This window comes from Agelaius phoeniceus, chromosome 9 (assembly GCF_051311805.1).
Source record: "Agelaius phoeniceus isolate bAgePho1 chromosome 9, bAgePho1.hap1, whole genome shotgun sequence".
NCBI lineage: Eukaryota > Metazoa > Chordata > Aves > Passeriformes > Icteridae > Agelaius > Agelaius phoeniceus.
Genome location: NC_135273.1, coordinates 12,493,101 through 12,506,874, shown reverse-complemented (window position 1 = coordinate 12,506,874; position 13,774 = coordinate 12,493,101). Strand labels below are relative to the sequence as shown.

The window sequence follows — 13,774 nt, the reverse complement described above, 5'->3', positions numbered from 1 at the left end:
CTCTCAGCCTTTCGACAAGTATCATCGAATCTCTGTTAAAAACGGTTACAAAAGAAGCAGTATTAGAAATATCTGGACAACTCAGTGGCCCAGCCGTAATTACGTTGATTGAGCCCCCAATCCCAAGGCCATCCCCGGTGCACTGCAGGGAACCCGCCCTGCCCACAGAGCCCCACAGTGCCTACACGGCCCCGTCCCCTCACACCGGCCCCGCAGTGCCCACACGGCCCTGTCCCCTCACACCGCCCCGGCTCCACCGCCCCTCACCGCGCCCCCGCTGCCACAAAGCGCTTCCGCCAGCGTCGCAAAACGAAGCCGCGCGCGCTTCTGGAGGCAGCGGCAGCGCTGCCCTTCTTTTGCCCTCACTGTCGCAAGGGCGGCCGCGCCTGGCGGCAGCCGTGAGCCGCCGGCGAATGGAAGGCGGCGCAAGATGGCGGCGCTGCATGAGGAGCCGGCAGAAGTGGCGGCGGTGCAGCCGGACCCCGAGGCGGGGACACCGCCGCCGCCTCCCGCGGTGCCTCCCGCCGCCGCTCCCGCCGCCGCCCCGGCCGCCGCGGCGGAGGGAGAGGCGGCGGGAGCCGGTGGGGATGCGGCACCCCCGAAACCCGCGGCGCCGGGCCCGGCCGCCTCCCCGGCGGCGTTGGACCGGCAGACGCTGGTGGCCGTACTGCAGTTCCTGCGGCGCAGTAACCTCCGCGAATCCGAGGAGATCCTACGTCGCGAAGCCCGCCTGCTCGGCGACGACCTGGGTGCCGCCGCCCTCAGCCCCTCCAGCGCCGGGCTCCTGGGGGGCTCCGGCAGCGACGCGGACTCCGGCGAGGCGCTGCTCGGCCGGGGCACCGGCGCTGCCGCCGTCGCCATAGGAGGCAACGTCGCCACTGTCGCGACTTCCAGCCCCGGCGTGGCTGCAGTTGCCGCCGTGCCGCCGGGGAAAGGTGAGGCCCGCGGGACTGCGGGGTCGGTCCCTCCTCTGGGCGGGAACCCCGGGAAGTGGGGAGCCCGTGTGCTGCTCGCAGCCTCGGGGGCTCTCCATTAGGCTGGGACACAAGGGTCGGTGTCAGGTTCTCGGTGCCACCGAGAGTCTACCTCGGCGTTCCGGGAGGTCCCTGGATGTCTCATTTCTCCATACAATCCGTGGAGAAATCCGTCTCTCCTGGAGAAAGGGACCAAGGACAGGGTGTCTCTCGCATTTGCGGGGAGCACTGTGAAGCGAGAAGTGCTCCCGCTCGTATTTGTGTCCCATCACAACCGATCGAGTAGCGGGAACAGGAAGGTTCCATTGTAGTTAGCGGGGATCGTCCCGGGTCTGGCCGCAGGGATGAGAACAGAGGTCTCATGTACAGACTGCTGATGTTTTGGTGAAGGAGCTGTGGGATATTTGTACGCGAGGCTTTCTGCATTTCTTATCGAGTTTGAGTACTTGAGATGTCCTTTGGATAATTCAGTTCTAAGTGCTGTTAATCAAGGTGTTCTGTGAGGCAGCTTTACTGAATAATGGAATTTCAGGAACTGCTAGTCTGAGTACCAGTGAGTGTACAGCATGAAGTCAGCTTGTTCCTGACATCACCAGATATGATCGTTTTTATATAAAAAACAAAACAATGGAACTGTGTAAAAACTGATGTGTAGAACGGGACTGTCAGTGTTGAGTGTCCCTGCTCCGTGATGGTTGTGTGGTGGTCTTGGTGAATTGTTCACTTAGTCTACTTAACTTGCTTATTTACTGGAAACAAAATAATTATAGTGGGTATGTCTTGCATTCTGCTCCTTGTTTAAGAGTTTCTAGCTCTAGCAGTAAAATAACTCATTCTGATGATGTTAGTGGCTTCTTCCTTTACACTTAAAATTGTGGCTGAATTAGGCACTAAGTGAGCAACAGTTGGCAGGGAAGGCCCAAAAAACTACTGGAGAGAATTGGCTGCTGGACAGATGTGCTCTCACCTGCATTGTTTAGCCTTGGTGCTGAATGGGCACAGGACGTGTTTTGCTCACCTGACCAGAGGGTTGTGGCCGCTGTTTGTTTGCTGGCTCTTGCAGACTGTCTGAGCAGCTGTTGTTGTTGGCTGGTGCTTTTGCAGTCGGAGGCGCGGTGGTTGTGGAGGACCAGCCGGACGTGAGCGCGGTGCTCTCGGCCTACAACCAGCAGGGGGACCCGACGCTGTACGAGGAGTACTACAGCGGCCTGAAACACTTCATCGAGTGCTCCCTGGACTGCCATCGGGCAGAGCTGTCTCAGCTCTTTTATCCTCTCTTCGTCCACATGTACTTGGAATTGGTCTACAATCAACATGAGAGTGAGGCAAAGTCTTTTTTTGAAAGGTAATTCAATTTCATTTGTACATTTCTGTTATTTTGTGTTTGCTACTTTGGCTAAATCTGTGAGCTATTTCTATGCATATACATGCGTATGTAATACTTTTCTTCTCTAAAGTTGAAGAGAATTGAAATCTCAGATAACAGTGTCATGGTTTGTAGTAACTGTTCTTAAATCATTTTCCAATCTCCTGTTAGGAAGATGTGCAAACTAGTGAACTGTGCATTGACAGAGTTTGAACCATGTTAATGGTGTGCTGATGGGCTCCTTGATGCAGAAGTATCAATGAAGAGATTCTGCAGTTTTAAGGAAAGATTGTGGGGTCAGTTTTTATCACTGGAAGATTGCACTGAGATGCCAAAATAATTAATGCTATAAGTATTTGCTGATATCATAGGATGTACATTGAAAATCTTCAAATGAGTTTAAAGAAATTAATTTCTGGCTAATCTGTAACTTTCTGTACTCTTACTATGTTTCACTTGTTTATCACTTGAGAAGAAAATAGGATTTTAATTTGTTTCATGGATTTGTTTCATGAAATACTTCAATCCAAAAGTAGAACTTTGTTTCCCTTTAAATGGTTCTGTAAATAGTTAAAATGTCCCTTGCCACAACTATTTTATAGCAAGTTGAGTGACTAAGCCTTTTACCATATCTTAAATTGCTTCAATAGATTTCATGGGGATCAGGAGTGCTATTACCAGGATGACCTGCGTGTATTGTCAAGCTTAACCAAAAAAGAGCACATGAAAGGTAACGAGACCATGCTGGACTTCAGAACAAGCAAGTTTGTGCTGCGCATTTCCCGCGACTCTTACCAACTCCTGAAGAGGCATCTGCAGGAAAAGCAGAACAATCAGATCTGGAACATTGTTCAGGAGCATCTTTACATTGATATCTTTGATGGAATGCCTCGCAGTAAACAACAGATAGATGCTATGGTTGGAAGCTTGGCTGGGGAGGCAAAACGAGAGGCTAATAAAGCAAAGGTAGGAGACAAAGATTGTTGCACTTTTTACAAATCTCCCTGCTCTTTCAGGGAGATACCTTAGTATAGATTGACAATCATAACTTGAGATCTTAAAAGACAGCATGAGCAGAACAAAGGAAGAGAACTGTACAAACAGGTGTTGACAGGAGTAGAGAAAGATCAAGATGTATTGCTGTCAGGTGGATGAAACTGCTGGATCCTTTTGAGATACAACCTTCTGTTCAGCCCACTGAACTAAACTTAAACTAACTCATTAATTACTTCAGAGTTTTAAAATGGACACCTGACTTTTTGGCTTCCTCTTTTGTACAATAGATAGTAATTTTGACTTGCTACCAGTTGTTACTAGAAGAGCTGTGTGTGTAGTACCACAGTACTATACAAATAAATGAGGCAGGGTGGGGATTGCACTTTAAGGAAGGACTGAGAGATGGTGGGAGAACTTAGAGTTGTCCAGATCAAGTTACCCAGTTGGCTGGGTAAACCAGAAGAAAATGTACTACATTCCTTATGGGCCAAACAGTAATATATGCTGTAATAATAAACAGAGCAGCTGTAAAGGGGCAGCTCTATTGCTTGGACTACTATATTGAAAAGTTACCATTGAAAAATCTGGTTTTCAGTAAGAACAGCAATTACTTTTTCGTCTTGTGTGATTTTTTTATTGGCTGGTAGGTTTTCTTCGGCTTATTGAAAGAACCAGAGTTTGATGTGCCTTTGGATGATGAAGATGAAGAAGGAGAAAATGAGGAAGGAAAGCCAAAGAAGAAAAAACCTAAAAAAGATAATGTAGGGTCAAAAAGTAAAAAACAGGACCCTAATGCTCCTCCCCAAAACAGGTACCAAGGAAATGATGTGTAGAGAAGTTTTTAAAATTCAGTCTTGTCAAGCCAAATCTGCATCTCTGTTCACATGGCATTTTTTGTAATTTTGGCTACTTTGGCTGTACACAGCTTTAGGTGTAAGACTTCTGAGGGAGGTCATGGAACCCTTGGTTTATAAGCCTCTGTCATTGTCCATCAAGTCAATCTAGATTTTCCTTGATGAACTTTTACTTGGTTACCCACTAATGTTTTCAGGTCATACTCAATTGTTTATCTTGTTCCAGTACCTGTCTGAAATTCTGAAAGCTACTGGCTCTCTTTCTCATCAGTCTTCTACATAGTTGTTCATATTTTCTAATTCTTGTTTCTTATTTGAATACTGAGGTATGAGGTTGCATGCAAAGGTTTCACTTTGTCTGGATTAACAGTAAGGAAGGTGTTTTTACTTCATAAAAATATGTGCTTCTTGTGTAGAATTCCTCTGCCAGAGCTGAAAGACTCTGACAAGCTGGATAAAGTAATGAATATGAAAGAAGCTGCGAGGCGAGTGCGTCTTGGGCCAGAGTGCCTGCCCTCTATCTGTTTCTACACATTCCTTAATGCTTACCAGGTTGGTAAAAGAGTTTGAGTAATAGGGCTAAGGGGATCAAAATTATGAGCATCACTCTTGCTAAAGAAAAAAAAATAATAGTGTTGGCAAGGGTAATTGGAGTATTTGGATTAAACATTGCCAAGTTTATGTTCCAAAATGTTCAAAATTCTCCTCAAAGACTCCTTAAACTATAAAATTTTCATGTTCCTTGGTTTTGCTTGGATTTGCTTGCTTGGATTTTGCTATAATTCTTTCTTTTGCTTTTCCTGTCCTAAGTATTTCCTACAGAACGCAGTAGATGTTTTGCACTGGAATACTGAAAAGCAATACTCTTTGTCACTTCTGACTGCACTTCATTCATAAACCTTTATTTTTAATGGGACAAGAATTTGTGTGTGTTTATGTTTATCCTACAGTAATTCACTCTATTTTTGTAAATGAGTCAAATTATCTTTTTAATAGTTCTTAGGATTTTGTTATATTTGCAATGTATAATGAGAGATTCAAACAGTATAACTGGATATTTGTGTGTAGGGTCTGACTGCAGTGGATATTACAGATGACTCCAGCATGATTGTAGGAGGCTTTGCTGACTCTACTGTCAGAGTGTGGTCCGTGACTCCAAAAAAGCTACGTAGTGTGAAAACAGCTGCAGGTAATTAAGACAATAACACTTAATAGGAGCATACATAACTTGTGACATTTGTGTTGTGGATACTGTGCAAACATTTCTAAATCTTGATACTTAACTGAGATGATGTCACGATGACTTTTATCTTTGAACCTCTGACAGTTATTCTGATACGTGAACTTTGAAATCTTGCAGACCTCAGCCTCATTGACAAAGAATCAGATGATGTCTTGGAGAGGATCATGGATGAGAAAACAGCAAGTGAGTTGAAGATTTTATATGGTCACAGTGGACCTGTCTATGGCACCAGCTTCAGTCCCGATAGGTAAAAGTTTACAAGCTAACTAGTTTGCTTGTCTTCAGTTTTAATTGCATGCTCCTGAATGAGAACATATTCTTAATGCAGCTTTTTCCAGGTTAAAGCAATTCTTGCTCATGTAGCTTGTAAGAAACTGTAATGCTCATAAAGTTTAGGGTGTTGAGCTCTGTCAGCTATTATTGAAATCAACTATAGCAGCACTGTTTTGGAGATTTAGGACTTAGATGACAAAACTTCAGTTTTGAAAACTGTAGTTTAAGCTGGGTTTTAACTGAGTGATACATAGAGAGGAAAAGTACTGCATCAGTGATATAATTTGGAGTGTTGCAAAACTTAGTCTCAGAAGGACATCATTGTACTTCAAGTTTCTCATATTCTATTGAGACTTTATTTTCAGAATGTATGGAACAGTATCTTTAAAATAAGAAATTTTAAAGTTTTGTGTAACAATGGGAGTCTGGACAGTGGAAAAGAGTTTTAAATGTCTCAGGTTTTGCTTTTGCTTGTGTTTAGTCAGGAAACAGCCCCTACAGAAACACAGCTGAGAAGTAAACTTTGTGTGGAACAAATATTGTATAAGTCTATAATTATACTTGAGAATGAGGGCATGATATCAATTCTCTTTCAGGGAATCATGAAATTTTGTCCAGAGTTGTAATAGAAGATCTTTTAAAAAATAATATAGTGTAGCAGTTTACTAGTAATTTTTTCCTATAACTGGAATTCATGAGTAAAGACCTCCTCTGTCGTGTGTTTTTTGGTTTTTTTTCCCCTCAGTATTAAGTGCCATCAGAATTAATCACGAATGTAAAATCATCTCTTTTTTTGCATAAGGGCCTACGCCTGGGTTCTGCTTGAATTGGTTATTGTTGCTTACTGCACTGAAATGCTGATTTATGGGTGACATGCCAAATTGGTGCTGATGAGGGAACACTTCTGTCATGGATATTTTACAATGTTAATGCAATATTTATACAGCCCTGTGTGAGTTTGATATGTTTTATGCTATACTTTCTCCTGTGACAGGAACTACCTTTTGTCCTGTTCTGAGGATGGCACCGTGAGATTGTGGAGTCTCCAAACATTCACGTGTTTGGTGGGATACAAAGGACACAATTATCCAGTTTGGGATACACAGTTCTCTCCTTATGGTTATTACTTTGTGTCTGGGGGACACGACAGAGTGGCTCGGTAAGAAACTGCATGTGTTTTTCACTTACCTGGATCAGTTTGTGGTGGATCAAGCCTGAAATTCATTAGCTGATATACTCTTGCCTTCTCTATTACTCAAAAGAAATTTTATGTCAGTTAAAATACTGAATAAATGTTAATGCGGTTTTACTTTTTTTTCAACACACATTATATCATCTCATGTTTTTTCTATCTTTTCAACACACATTAGTAATATCTGATGACTACAGAGATGGTGTCCTCCTATTGTTGAACAGCTTGACAGAATATTCTTTTTTTCCCCATTCTGAAAAGTATGTTTTTCCAAAAAACACCCTAATTCAATAAACTGACCCATAAGAAATCACTCCACAATTACTTTTTTATTCTCATTGTGCAACCAGTTGTTGAATCATGGTACAGTTTGGGTTGGAAGGGACCTTTAAAGGCCATCTAGTCCAACAGCCCTGCAATGAGCAGGGACATCTTAAACTAGATCAGGCTGCTTAGAGCCCCATCCAACCTGAGCTTGAATGTATCCAGGGATGGGGAATCTCCCACCTCTCTGGGCAACCTGGGTGTTTCACTACCTTCATTGTAAAACATGTCTCCCTAATATCTAGATTAAATCTACCTTCCTTTAGTTTAAAATCATTATCCCTTGTCTTGTTGCAATGATAAAAAGGCCCTGATAAAAAGTCTGTCCCCACCTTTCTTCTAATCCTCCTTTAAGTACTGAAAGGCCACAACAAGGTTTCCCCAGAGCCAACTCTTCTCCAGGCTAAACTGTTATCCTTTCCTCATTGCAGAGGTACTTCAGCCCTCTGAGCATTTTTGTGGCTTCCTCTAAGGTTGCTCCAACAGACACAATGACTGAACTTCTTTAGGGTTCTTTTATTAATACAGCTTTTCTTTTCAGTCTGTGGGCAACAGATCACTACCAGCCATTACGGATCTTTGCTGGCCATCTGGCAGATGTGACGTGTACCCGATTTCATCCAAACTCCAACTATATTGCTACAGGCTCAGCAGACAGGACTATAAGGCTCTGGGATGTTTTGAATGGGAATTGTGTAAGAATATTCACTGGACATAAGGTAAAGGCAGATCACTGACAGCGGGAAAGTGATTTTATTTCTATGCTGAGATTGTAAACAGTTCTGTTCTGAACACAGCTTGACTGACTGAATGTGAGTAGACTAAATTAACTTGTTTTTCTGCCTCTCCATGTCTGTTTTAGGGACCAATTCATTCATTGGCATTTTCTCCTAATGGACGATTCCTGGCTACTGGAGCAACAGATGGAAGAGTTCTGCTGTGGGATATTGGACATGGCTTGATGGTTGGCGAATTGAAAGGGCACACAGACACTATCTATGCGCTCAGATTCAGTAGGGATGGGGAGATTTTAGCATCAGGTAAAATTCACCAGGAACAGTGAAGTGTCCATTGTATTCCATAATTCTGAAGAGGAATGATATAATTAGTTCCTTAAATTGAGAAAGACAAAGTAGCCTCACTTGCTTAGCAAAAGCAGCAAGGACTAGGAACTTTGATCTGTGCATTCAGTATGCTGTATGAGTCTTGCTATAGTCTTTTGCTTTCTGAGCTTTAATTTTTGTTAACTTGCTCCCCAGGACCATTTATTATATTTGTTTTATAACAAAATACTTTGAACTGTTGTTTTTTTCTTTTTAGGTTCAATGGATAACACAGTTCGTCTGTGGGATGCTGTGAAGGCATTTGAAGATTTAGAAACCGATGACTTTACTACAGCCACTGGACACATAAACTTGCCTGAAAACTCACAGGACTTGCTACTGGGCACATACATGACTAAATCAACCCCAGTTGTTCATCTTCATTTCACACGCAGGAACCTGCTGCTGGCTGCAGGAGCCTACAGCTCACAGTAGATCAGGAAGCTGAGACTGACTGTGCCAAGTCATTGCAGTAGTGACCTCAGGATGTGAGACGAGAGGGAATGTCTTGAACAGAAGGATCCCACGAGTCCATTGCAAGGAGTATGAAACTGTAATTTATGCAAGCAGCATTTTTAAGTTCTGCTGTTTCATATTTATCTGCAGTTTGAAAATGCTGGAGATTGAAAAGACATTGTGGCTGTAAAAGAAGGAACTGTTCGTGGTGCTTTTGGTAACATAGATACGTACATATGAAATGAGCCATCTCTTCCCAGAGATGGTACTGAGGTCAGCTGAAACTTGTGAAAAGTTAACAGCCTTTACATGTGTTCTCAGATTTTTTCTAAAGCACTTAATTTATGTATAGCAAATGTTTAATCGGTCTCAAACACAAGCAAAACTGTCCATTTTCAGGAAAGAATGTAGTTTGATTCACTACAGCCTGGGCTGGGCAGCAGGCGTGGTGAGATCATAGCAGCAACCAGGGCATTGACGGAGCGGGCCGGGCAGCCCGATGCTTGTGGGGAACTGCCAAGCTCCGTGCACGGTTTGTACGCAGCCAAGTACTGAGTCCTGAAAAGATTTCAAACTGGTGTGCTCTTTTGAGGTGTCAGAAACACAGATCTTGTTACTGTTTTCAAAGGTAGCCAGTGCTGTCAGTGTGATAAGCAACAAGAAGCGCAATGTGAACTTTATTTACTTTCATACTTTATTGTATGAGAAAATAAAAAAGGGGAACTGAGGCACAACTGAAATAGTCACTATTAAAAAAGTGGACTTAAACCCTTTACTTTGTGTTAGCTGTAAAAGAACATTAATAACTTGTATCCTTTCTGCATAAGGTTTAACATAAAAAGCCCAGTAAAACTAGCCAAGAAATTGAAACATTATAGCTGCAGGAAAGGATAAGTGTGTGGTCAGTTCCCTTTTGAAAGGCCAGCTTGTCTGCTGAGTGACAATTCCTATCCACAAAAAGATTGTACCCAGTGAGTCCTCCTGGACTACCAATAAAGCTGTGTTTTATTTTTAAAGAAGAGTAAAACATGCAGAACACAGGGAAGAACGTCTGTGTCTTTGAACCAAAACCTCCACCGCCAAAGGCCAGGTCCAGCGTGGCTTGGGTTTGGGTTGGTTTTTGTAGTTAATCTCTTACAAGATTTGTGCAGAGAAATCTGTTTTGTGTTCCTCATTACCTCACAGTAAGGACTTGGACATTTGAACAATCTACTGGCTCTCTAGTGAAAATGAAAACAAGACTTGTCATTTCTAAGGTAAACTAAATGGAGAACTACCTCCTCTTTCATCTCTTGTTTGCTCCTACAGGCATTATACATTAAAATAAAGTGTGGAAAATTCACTAGGAAGCTCACCTAGACATTTTCTTCAAAGAAAAAAGGATAAAACTTAATTTTTTTTTTTTTGTGTAATGATACCTCAACAAAACTTCCTAGCTCTTAATATGACCAGTTAGATTTAAGTACAATTTTTGACAGCTTAAAGAAAACACTGCCACATTCTGCCTTTGTATTTTGTACAGTTTTATACTTTTGATACCATAATAAATACTAAAACCCCTTAGTTTGTGTCTATATGTTACAAGAAGATATTTACTTCTCTTCATGGCTGGAATGGAAGCAAGAGCAGTTTGTAACTGTGACAACTCTGCTAAGAGAAACAAAGTAATCAGAAAAGTTTAAGTTGATGAGTAGCCAGGCCATATAAAATCTTGTTCTAAAGGAAGACTACAGATTCTAGCTCCTGCCATTATTATACTCTAATAGCCACCATTCTTTAGTGGGAGAATTAAATACAGCTGAAGCCATCTCTGCAAACACTCAGGAGGGAAAGATGACCAGATTTGTTCAGCAGGCACAGCATGTACAAAAACGGCTTTAAGAAAAAATGAAGTAGGGAGAGCATCAAAACCTTGTAATTAATTTTTCCATTTTTCTAGCAATCATTCCTACCTCCTGCTGCACTCAGTTTGGGAAGTAAACTATTTGCAAGCTTTAGCATGGTTCAACCTCTGCTGCTGGCACATTCCCACATCAGCACGACTGTGGCATCTAAGGAAGGTACCAAGTGTTAACTGAGCTATAGAAAGACACTGTGGAGAATACAACAGACACATCTGAGCATTGGGCAGGGAGGAGGCTGCACACACCTAACTGTGGTAGAGCACCTCCTTTCACAAGAGACAGGAAAAGTAATCACTGGACTATTTGGGTCACTCTTTATGAATGTGGAGAGTTACAGGAGCTTAACATTGCCAGGCTAAGACATTTTCCTCCTTCCCTCCACAAGAGAAAGCAGTAACAGAAAAAGCTCAAATACCATAACTGGGTCAGGCTATTTTCAGAGGTTTTCCAGCAGAACCAAAGAGGTTCTGTGGAAAATACAGACAACTGAGGCAGAAGATGTCACAGTTTCCATGTAAGCTACTAGCCTGGAATGCAAAAAGTGGGAGCAACCAGATGGCTGCAAACCATGTGAGCTGTGACACGGACATGTGGAGATGCTTGGATCAGCTCCAGGCCCTTGCAATGTAATGGCCCTGAGGTCCTTCCTGGGTTACTGCCTGGTGCTCAGAACTCCTTAGGTTGTGTTACAACAGCAGCAGAGTTAAGACAGCAATGACACAATCAGATGCTCCATCTCTGCTACAAGCAACTATTTTTGACAAAGAAGGAAAAATGACAAGTACCACACTCTGGCTTTTTTGGACCATTTCATATTTCCAATAAAACACGTAATTATTTATATTTTATTAGCCACAACAGGTCATCAGCCTGCATTACACTGACACAGATTGGAAGTTCAGACATGCCAGGAACCTGCCAAGAGAAGAGAGGTTAAACATAGCAATTCTTGCATGATGTTAACTGAGCATCCCCCTGTCCCAAGCCCAAACTATTTTAGCTACAAGCAGCCAGATTTCAGCACACCCAGGAAGAAATGGCTGATGTCCCCTTAACACACACCAACGTTTTATTATTGTTTTATACCCCTTTCCTCAGGCTATGAGGACAGCCCATAGGTTTTGCCAAAATGCCATTTTGGTGAAAATTCTTTATTTGAAAGTGACCCCAAAATTTTGAACACTTGGTTGTTGCTATAGAAGTCCAGTCACTTCTGCACAGGCTTTGAATAGTCATGTGTGCAACATGCACAGTTCCATCATATGGTGCTCCTGTACTCTGTTCAAATGAAGGTCTTAACAGATTGCATTAATCTCTACTTTGAATTTTAATGCAGTCAAGAAATAAGTCCTTAAGTACTACTTCATTATTTCCATAACCTACAAAGCAAGTTATCCCTATTTTACAGCAAAAGGGCAGCCCAGAGGCATGTAATATTTGTAGGCAAAGCTTGATGTGTCTTGCTGCAACATCTTCCTGTTCCTCCTTCCCTGCTTACTCTTCCTCCCTGCATCCCATCCCTAGTCCCATTTACCATGTCAGAAGAACAAGAACACTGTATCTCATCCTTTCTGCACTCCCTTTAATAACCCACTTCATTCAGAATGCCCCCAAATAAGTCAATGCTATAGATTATTTGAGGTTTAAAATGGTAAATAGGAAGTCCATGGGCCTGTGTTTCTGTCTCCCATTACACTGCATTATTGGCAACTAATCTTTCGTCACTGCTTTCCTGACCTGGCACTGAAGTATTTTGGAGGAACATCAGCCACTTACCTTTTACTTATCTGTCACAGCAGGAGCTTGCTTCTTAGGCCTAAACTTGAAATACAAGACAAGGAGTGCAACACCTGTGTATGTTGCTATTACATACTGGAAAACAGAAAAGTCAAATTTAGTTTCAGTCTAAGCCGTAGAAAACGCCACTATACAAGACTACAAAACAATGTACTTAATACATACATTCCTCCTGCCTATGATGGTATAGGAATTGAAGTACTTCTGAAATCCAGTGAACTGGTGTTGAGATCCCGAGTCATGGCCAGCCATGGCTGCTTGTCCTAACAAACAGGATAGGACAGGGAATTAATTTAATGTCACTAGGACAGGATCAATAGGAAAATCAAACTAATCTCTACACTGAGCTTCATAATTACATTGTCTGCTCCCAAATCTACTTTCAGGACATTTGACAAGTAGTGAATATACATAAGGAGTACGCACATCCAGAGCATTTTTTCCTGAGATATAAAACAGGTGATGGGAGCAGATAAAGAAATAGAGGGTTCACTGAACAATAAAAGCAGAGTGTTTTTTTAATGTTTAGAGATATATTGTTCTGAAGAGGATGTCATGTTTAGGACAAACATTTGTTGCTTATCTTCTGCCTGCCCCCAAGGGCACCCCACACCCGACGCAGATCCCCAGCCCGGCAGATGCTGCAGCCCCGGTGCCCCTGCAGCAGACACACGGAACTGTGCTGCGGTCACTAGCACAGCTCCTGTGTGTCACCTAGCTCTTATCTAAGCCAATCCAGCAGCGTTATCTCTGGTGTATAACCAGGTAAGCGTTAGCGGACTGTGCCATAGGTAAAACGCTAAATGAAACAGCTCCTCTAAACGTGCCACACACTGTTGGCAAAGACTTGAGAAGCCAAGGTCATCTTTTCTCGTGCCTGACCGATGCAAAAGCCTGGACAAGAGCCGAGGGGCCCTTCCGAGCAGGGGAAGGCACCCCATGGAAACACGAGTCCTGTTTTCCGGAGGAGCCCGGTGCCCTTGCCCGGCTACACCCGCGACCCCGCGCTCGCGTCGGGCCGGGAAACGGACGCGGCAGCGCCGGGGACTCGGAGGGAACCACGCCGCGGCTGAAGGTCGCAGGTGCCTCGGCACTGCGGAGAGCCGCCGTCCGCCCCGGCAGGACCAGAACCCAAGCCCTCAGTACCTAGGCCGCCGCCGCCACCGTCCCCGCCGCGCTTCTGCCCTTCGCCTCTGCCCTCCCACAAGATGGCGGCCGCGGGCGGCGCGCGCAGCCCCCGGGCGCGCCGATTGGCTGCGGACCCCGGGGCGCGGCCTGGCCCCGCCCCCTCC

General features: G+C 43.6%; 2 protein-coding genes across 3 annotated transcripts; one reads left to right on the top strand and one right to left on the bottom strand.

Annotated features, from left to right (window-relative positions):
• The first annotated feature begins 396 nt into the window (after window positions 1-396).
• Window positions 397-10,344, top strand: TAF5 (TATA-box binding protein associated factor 5). The gene is made up of 11 exons (XM_054637181.2): window positions 397-935; window positions 2,079-2,319; window positions 2,991-3,306; window positions 3,984-4,147; window positions 4,607-4,742; window positions 5,259-5,379; window positions 5,551-5,680; window positions 6,701-6,865; window positions 7,764-7,941; window positions 8,085-8,262; window positions 8,543-10,344. Exons 1-11 carry the CDS (start codon window positions 431-433, stop codon window positions 8,758-8,760), a joined length of 2,352 nt encoding a protein of 783 aa, XP_054493156.1. The 5' UTR covers window positions 397-430; the 3' UTR covers window positions 8,761-10,344.
• Window positions 10,345-11,477: 1,133 nt separating this feature from the next.
• ATP5MK (ATP synthase membrane subunit k) lies at window positions 11,478-13,774 on the bottom strand. Of its 2 annotated transcripts, none has more exons than XM_054637182.2 (4): window positions 13,629-13,774; window positions 12,648-12,745; window positions 12,462-12,557; window positions 11,478-11,600 (listed from the first exon to the last, which is right to left on the bottom strand). In XM_054637182.2, exons 2-3 carry the CDS (start codon window positions 12,732-12,734, stop codon window positions 12,465-12,467), a joined length of 180 nt encoding a protein of 59 aa, XP_054493157.1. In that variant the 5' UTR covers window positions 12,735-12,745; window positions 13,629-13,774; the 3' UTR covers window positions 11,478-11,600; window positions 12,462-12,464. The 2 variants fall into 2 exon arrangements, with proteins under 2 accessions (XP_054493157.1, XP_054493159.1); XM_054637184.2 differs by lacking the exon at window positions 13,629-13,774 and adding an exon at window positions 13,365-13,549.

Bases quoted from the DNA above. Each gene is read 5' to 3' on its own strand.
- ATP5MK (XM_054637182.2), bottom strand. From the start codon at position 12,734: ATGGCTGGCCATGACTCGGGATCTCAACACCAGTTCACTGGATTTCAG. The intron at 12,558-12,647 runs GTATGTATTAAG...TCTGTTTTCCAG, and splicing joins CCATCATAGGCAGGAGGAAT to TATGTAATAGCAACATACAC.
- TAF5 (XM_054637181.2), top strand. From the start codon at position 431: ATGGCGGCGCTGCATGAGGAGCCGGCAGAAGTGGCGGCGGTGCAGCCG. The intron at 6,866-7,763 runs GTAAGAAACTGC...TTTTCTTTTCAG, and splicing joins GGACACGACAGAGTGGCTCG to TCTGTGGGCAACAGATCACT. The intron at 8,263-8,542 runs GTAAAATTCACC...TTTTCTTTTTAG, and splicing joins TGGGGAGATTTTAGCATCAG to GTTCAATGGATAACACAGTT.